Source organism: Melozone crissalis, unplaced genomic scaffold, assembly GCF_028551555.1.
Source record: "Melozone crissalis strain CALT ecotype California unplaced genomic scaffold, PUWL_Pcris_2 ptg000018l_1, whole genome shotgun sequence".
NCBI classification, from domain to species: Eukaryota; Metazoa; Chordata; class Aves; order Passeriformes; family Passerellidae; genus Melozone; species Melozone crissalis.
Genome location: NW_026535796.1, coordinates 13,430,345 through 13,438,133, shown reverse-complemented (window position 1 = coordinate 13,438,133; position 7,789 = coordinate 13,430,345). Strand labels below are relative to the sequence as shown.

The 7,789-nt window shown below is 38.4% G+C and overlaps 1 protein-coding gene across 1 annotated transcript in view; it reads right to left on the bottom strand.

The window, feature by feature from the left end:
* Positions 1-802: 802 nt before the first annotated feature.
* CD44 (CD44 molecule (Indian blood group)) overlaps positions 803-7,789 on the bottom strand; it is a 50,697-nt gene continuing 43,710 nt past the window's right edge. Inside the window, 3 exon segments of the mRNA XM_054275895.1 lie at positions 803-2,647; positions 4,670-4,748; positions 6,015-6,137. Coding sequence (XP_054131870.1) covers positions 2,431-2,647; positions 4,670-4,748; positions 6,015-6,137 — 419 coding nt within the window. The 3' untranslated portion in view covers positions 803-2,430.

Genomic DNA, 7,789 nt, shown 5'->3' with positions numbered 1-7,789 from the left:
AAATAAATATGCAAATATATCAAGTGCTCTATATAAAAATACATACACACAACAAACAACTCCTCATAATAAAAGCAAGATTAATAAAAATATGTACTGTTTTATACATATGAAATGGCTGTCTAATTTTGAAACTATAATGAAACAATAACACGTCACAGGACATAACCTAAAAAGAATCAGCATATATAAAATAATGGCATTGCCTCTTGAGCATCTCTCCTTTAAAAATATACAAAGAACCCAACCAGTGTTGCATGTGCTTTTATAGCTACTGACTATAAGATAAATTACCAAGAAGTTTGTGGATTTCTTCATTTAACATCTGAACAGGGAGATGAATAACGTGCTACCGACTATTTGGTTTTTTTAAGAGAAGTTTAGCCTCCAAGACAGTGAAATACGTCCTTCTCACTGAGACCTGTATTCAGTTAGGATTTAAAGATTTTTAATTCTTACTCTGGATCTCCATACTTAGTGGAATGAGTACCTAACAGCAGTTTAAACATAGCCTTCAGCAGATCACTTTGATTTCTAATGACAAATAGAAAAGTGTGCTTAAAAACATTAAACAAGAATCAATGGATTGTTCACAGATGAAATATCTGGCCTGCATAAAGCCAAAAAACATCTTATGTGTATTTTAAAACATCACCTTCTCTTGGGACTTTTTGCCCAGATGTGAATTGCCCTGAGCAGATCTGCCAGCAGATACCAGGGCACTTGAGCATTTCCATGAAGCACATGGGAAACTGCTGGAGGGCTATATATCAACAGAAAATATAATCAACAGTCAGAAATATAATCAACAGTCTTGTGCTTTATGTTCCAGTAAAGACCAGCGCTAGCTGAAGTCAGTATTTAGCCAGCTGAATATTCACCCTCCAAACTGCTTCAGATGGAGAACATAATATAACACACTTTAGCAGAACAGTTTCAAAGACGGGGGCTATGGTCAGTGAACAGAACTCCTGAACAGCCCTGCTACAGACCATCCACATCCCACAGCTGGCACAGACCAGCATTTTTCCCTGCATTTCCTGGGGGGAGTCCAATTGGAAGTTACAATTCTCCCTCCATTCCAATAAGCTTTCTTAAAAATGGCACAGACCACTGGTAGTAAATAATTGTTTTCCTGAAAATTCTTATCAATATAATGCACAGCATCATAGCTTAATACAAATACTTTACAGACACAAAAGGACATAATGAAAGCATGTAACAATGCAGCTCAACTACTCTACTATATTACATGGCTGGGAAGAGTTTCCTTTCCTTTGCTTTGATCTTTTCTGTAGAAATTGAACTTCTGGTACCAAAAAGCAAGCAATGTTTCTTTTTGGTGTTTTTAAAAAGCTGATGGAAAAAATGTAGATGAAATAGAATTCAGAGGAAATGAGCGAGATCATAGAAAAGCAGCTTTTAAAAGATAAGCAATCTTGTGTAATGTAATAGTTACAGAGGAAAAAAACTAATAGGCTCAGCATCTCCTTACCAAAATGGAGCAGAATACAGAGACCTATTTTCAGGAATAAAATACTGTCAGCTTCCCTAGTGATCTCAATTGCCTGATTTGTGCATATGTGATAGAGCTGGGGTCATTTTGTTTTATTCATTATCTTAACTAACAGGCTCATTAAACACATGCACAAACTTGGACCAATGAATGAGGTGGGGAGAAGAGCAGTGAACACCTCAAAAACTGAAGGATAAGTGTACAGGTTGCTAGGATAATAAAGAATAGAATTTTATTATATTTCAGCTCATATTTTTATGCCTTTATTACCCCTCCCGAGAAGATTTGCTGTATGTCCATAGATATTTAAAAATAGAGATAAATAAATTTTGTCCTTCCGGGTTTCCTTCGTTGCAGACCAAGCCACACATGATTATAAAATGTCACTTTTTGTTTATACTGGCAGATTCTGAATGTACCCACAGCTATTCCTGGCTGGAAGGCATTTCTGAAAGATTCTGCTGTTGCAGACATTGTAAAAGATGCATTTTGGGTTTAAACTTGATTTTTTTACTCTTGACATTTTTCCTCACTTATTTCTCTACCATGGCAAGTTTTATACTTTAAATATCTGTAAGATGGAGTGACTGGATAATTCTTTAGCTTCACACAGTGAAGACCTTCCATTTGGGGAATAATGATGTAAACTCGCATGCCTCCTAACATCCAGGACACAGTGAGAGTCCTCCATGAAGGGACTGGGAACTGAAAGCATTATGCAACTCTTGGGGGTGTATTTCAGAAAGCACATGTCAATTTTTAAACTCAGGCGTCATTACAAAGTGATTAAAAAGAAACAGAACTTATGCTTTTGTTCAAAAGACATCAGTAGCACAGTGCATCTGTGAATTCCTGTTCAAGTTCCACATGATTTTGGTTTCCCCAGCCCTGATCTGCTTGGCAGTGTGGTACCATTACACTCCAGTCTTCATGTCAAACTCGTGATGATTTTGTGTTTCATTAACAGTCAGGAATTCATCACATGCTTGTGTTCGGTCATTTGACTGTTCTTTATGAACCAAGTGCACCATTTCTTGTGATTTGCTGATATCTCCATTTAATTCACTTGTCTTCCTGTCCTCCACTGCTCCTTTGCCATTGTTAATCACTAGCTTTTTCTTCTGCCCACATCTAGAAAGAAATGAAAATTAAATATTATAAATAGAGTATAAAAAAAAAATAAAAAACTGAAGGTCAGTATTTAGGAAAAGGTGATTGGAAATTAAAATTGTGTCTGCCAGTGTAGACTTACACCATACAAAGCATAAAGTTTCTCCATACTGCATATTTTATTTTTGAAAGCATCCACCATTATATGCATAAAATTTAGTAGGAGCTCACTTATCTAATTTATATTTACTGTTACTACATATAGCAATAACATTTATTACTGAAGGCTAGAAATTTTTTTATGTCATTTGAATTTATCCACATTTATGAACTTTGTAAATAGCCCTACTATGAAGACACCTTCAAAATCCAGGCTTGGGACCACAGCTTTGAAATGCACAAATTCTTATGCAAGCAGAAAATCTGGATCAAGCTCTCACCTCATTGAACAAGACAACCGTTTTTTCTTTTGTATTAGTAGGCCAAGCTTAGAAGCCAACCAACAGTAAGGAAATATGGATAATTACTCTTGCTGCTGTCTGCAGCAGAGCTCCTTGGGAGGTTCAGGTAGGAAACAGGTACTGTGATTTTCAAGATACACTCGCTGCAGGGCTGCCCAATAAACCTTATATGTAGCTCTGAATTAAAACACACCAACAGTCTTTTAAAGAGTCACCAGTCCAAAGCTGATGCACACTGGTTATCGTGGGCTGGGTATCCTTCGGCATAGTAAAACAGCACTACTTACACAGCTGTCAGATTTACTGTTTAGATGACTCCCTGGCTACACAGTGCTGGACATCCCACTTGTCCTCAAACAGCCTTGTGCAAAGTGAATATGCAGAGCCCAGCATGCCTAGGAGGGACAGTGTGTCTGTGAAGTTGGACTTCTAAGACCTTTCTTCTTAAATGAAGCATATTTACTCCTGAAGGACTGATTTGGCTGTTCAATTTTACTAAGATGCTCTTGAAATAGCATTTTTTTCATGTCTACTGACTCATAGATGAGGGTTATTTTATCTGAAGTAGCTCAGTTCACTCTGCTAATGCTACACACACCCTTGGGAATGATTTCCTGCTCTGCAGTCATAAAATGCCAAAAGACACCAGCAAGGAGCTATGGAGCTCCACAGCCTCTTCAAAGAGCAGCTCAGAGTGCTCTGCAACCAACAGACTAGGAAAAAATGTGCTCACTGCACAAAAATCTCCACGTGTTATATGGTCATTCTGATGAAAAAGGAGTTAAAATCCAACATTCAAGTAGCAAATAGTTACTCTGTTAAAAAGCTCAATTCTAACATTCAAGTAGCAAAACGCTGTTGAAGACAATTGGCAAGTAACCTCAGAACAGGCCCCAGAGAAAAGAAAGAGGTAAGAATATTATAGCCCATCCTTTAGGCTAGGGTTTTTGCAATTTCCCAGCTAACTTTGCACAGATCATTGCATTACTTTGCACTCCTCAGCTTCCTCATCTGTAAAATGGAGTACATAAAGCTCCTGAGAGCTCAGAGAGCAATGCTAGCATATATGCTTGTGACTGCCAGCTGTGATAGTGGCTCTTGTTCAGAAGAAACAGAGTAGCAGGTTTTCACAGAATGGCTGTGATTGTCTAGGACAGCCCTTCACACTGCACACACACAATGCTTTAATGGTGGAGGATTATTCCTGGCTCATCCTGTGGTTGTTACTGTGTGTTCATCTCACAACTTCCACCCTCTGTGAACACAATTTTCCCATTAATAACTAATAGACAGAGGCTAATCATTTTTCTGTGATCTATGTACAGTTAGTTTCCCTTTCCCAGACTAAACAGTTCGTGTAGCTGCTGACTTCATGGGAGTGGTTCCAGGTGAGTGTGAAGGCTGATGTGTGACCTGTGCAGGACATGGTGACCTGGGTCCCCACACCACAAGCCACAGAGCTTTGCAGAGGATACTCTTTCCTGTGGTTTGCTACTCTGCTTTTTGAGAAGGCTTTGGAGACTCTCCAAAGGAAGAGACAAGTGAGGCAGTGTGTTTTGGAAATGTAAAGGGGTGGCCTTACCTTCTGCGACTGTTGACAGCAATGCACACTGCCAGGATCAATGCAAGCACCACCAGAGCAACAACAATGATCAGCCATTCTGCAGGGAGAGATGAGGGAGGGCGAGAAAGAGTGTGAATGTATCTCATGTGGTTTTGCCATCTCACAGAACTGCAGAAACACAATCTCTTCTACTTCCCATAAGCTGTCACACTCTTTTCCTAGCTTCCACGAATGTTTGTTTGGTTTACAAAATCTTTCCATGCAAATCCAACACATTTTCATCACTCAGCTATAGACAGGCCAGCTCACATTAAATACCCCATCACTGCTGTCACCTGCAAGCACTTTAGTGGGCACAGGTGAAGAGGAGCTGTTTCACTGATTTACTCCAATGGCAAAAGAAAAAGCTCAGCATGACACACCTACAGTCTCAGGCACAGAAGCAGGATGAGTTTTAGCACATTTTTAGTAAATCAGGTTTCACAACCTTCCCAGTAGCCTACTTTCTACTACCATTATAGCTCTGCTACCATTACAGATGGGGGTCCTCTCCCAAGAGCTATGTCCTGTATTTTCTTTGTTTGAAACAAACATTCCTAGTTTAACAAGACTCATACATTTAATTTGCAACAAATTACCTCTTCTAATTAGTTAATTATTAGTACTCCATGGTGAAAACCTGATAGGCATTCTTTTTGTAGCATGCTTTTCTTATATCTCCCTTCAGTTTTCCCTGCAAATGATGAGTTCTTCAAAAGGTGCTTCAAAGGTTACCTTCCCAAAATTTTCTGTGTGCTCTTGTCCATTTTTTTCCTGTGACTAATGCAATGCCTTCCTGTGACTAATGCAATGCCTTGAACTGAACACAGTTTCACCTCTGGACTTGCTAGGCCTAAGTACAGTGGGATAATAACTTTCTCTGTTTTAAAAATGACTTTACCACTAATAAGTCCCAGAATATATTTGCATTCTTTTGCAGTTGTATCATGGTGTTGGCTTCTTTTTATTCTGTTTTAGTCTGCACACTCTCTCCTGGAGAGCTTGTCTTAGCTGAACATTCTCATGGATATGAGGCTATGCATGTAACTTTACCAAGTTTTGCTTGATTTAATTTCAGTTTATAAAAGTTAATTGAATCTCAATCCCACTCCCCAAATGCATGGTTTCTCTTATCTTAATATTGCTGAGAGACTATATGAGTTACAATATATATTTCACAGACTACTTGTGAAATGCTGAATATGATCTAATTCAGAACAAAGCCTGAGCAAAGCATTTGACCTTCATTTTCATCTCTTACTTCAGTTCATATGAAGACAATTCTGACCTTGGATTTTTAAAACATTTGACTTCCAAAACCCACCTGGTACACCAGGCAACCTTGGTTCTTGATCTGGTTTTGTTCTGGCAGTCCCTCCAGGGGAAGTCGTGGATTCATCATGTCCCTTGTGTGGTCCTTGGTTATCATACACACTAGAGGTAGAGCCTAAAGAACAAAAAAACCCCAGCCATTAGGCCAAAAATGCTTGATGGATACTTAACAGCAATGTATAAAGACTACAACTTAAACAATGTAAAAATCATATTCCAGAAAGTCCATGCTGAAGCAGTTAAAGAGTGTTTATAATGAAAATTATCACACAGACTATAAGCATGACAATCATCTGAATTATGGCTAACTTTAGTATTTTGAGAAGCAAAACTCATGGCTTTCCCCATTGTCTCCCTCATATGTTTCAATTCTATTCTGACACAGGATAAAAGTGAACCCCTAATACTCTAATGTTTTCATAAAGTTGAACAATAGTTCTCTGAATGCTTGTGACTTTGGCAGCTAGAGTTGGACTCTAAAAATTAAAATTATTCTTCTCCTAATAGAAAAAAGTGTTCTCTGCAAACTTAGATGTGGATCCTCTTGTCCTTTTTAATAAGTTGTGTAATTTGCTTCCAAGATGGTATTAGACCTTTAATCAGTCTCTTATATTTTCTAAGCTGGTCATACTGCTTAAACTTTTAGGCAATTACATTCCTGGCCCATGCTATTGCCATAAGGGTATCCCGAGTCTAAAATTATCAGCAAACTATAGATACAGTAATTTCATTATCACTACAAAAAATATATGACAGATCTCCACCTCTCTGAATACTTCCAGACTCTAAGAAATTAAACACTAACTCTAATCAGCTTTAAAGTTCTTTTTCTTTATCACACATTACAACTAATTTCTGTCCAATATTTCTGATCTCATTTCCTAGTAACAGCTGGCAAATGCAAAATTGAGAAGCGTGTTTTATTCCCTCTGTGAAGCACAGCCAGCAAGCAGCTCATGAATTTTCCAGATGTTTTTTATTATTTTTGTTAACAAGAAACTTATTGACTGGCGTGTTGTTTGGTACTATCTCACAACAAAGGACAGAGCACAAATTCAACAATGAAGAATCTTGATCTAGCAGCACAGAAAGCTGACCAAGAGGGACCTACTAACTTGTCTACACTACATCTCAGCAGGTTTTTGAGATTTTCCTCCACAAAACTCCTTACAAAGGCATTCAGACACTTATTAAAAGTTGTGTGCTTAGAAACCTGCTACATTTGCTGCTCCTGTGAGCATTGAGAAGCAGCAGCAAGGGTCAGCCACGTTCCCTGTCGTTCTGGCTCTGGGGAGGTGCTTGCAAGTGGCAGGGAGGCAACCTCAAAAGCCCTCTACATTTCATTTTGGTAACACACTAGATTTTCTTTCTTTATGGACAGTTATTTTTTGTGTCCCTTCACTGGACTGACTTGTTATGCTGTGGACACTTGGACACTTGGTATGGTCTGACCACAGCTTAGACATTGCTGTAGAAAAAAAGCAACTGAAAAAAAGTGGTGCAGTACATCAAACCACTCATTTGATCAGAGAAGGCCTTTAACAATACATTCATGAATCTTTTTCATTCCATTTCACCTATACTGGGCAACATTACAAATGAATGAACTCTTCAATAAGCTTTTTGATGACAATGGTAGTGCCTTAGTAATTCCCATAAACCATGTCCTTAAACACACCAAGAGAAGGTAAATGAAAAAAGGAAGAGTTTTGAGAAAATGGCCTTCTGAGCTTTTTGCCAAGGTACTGACGATACTCCCACTGAAAA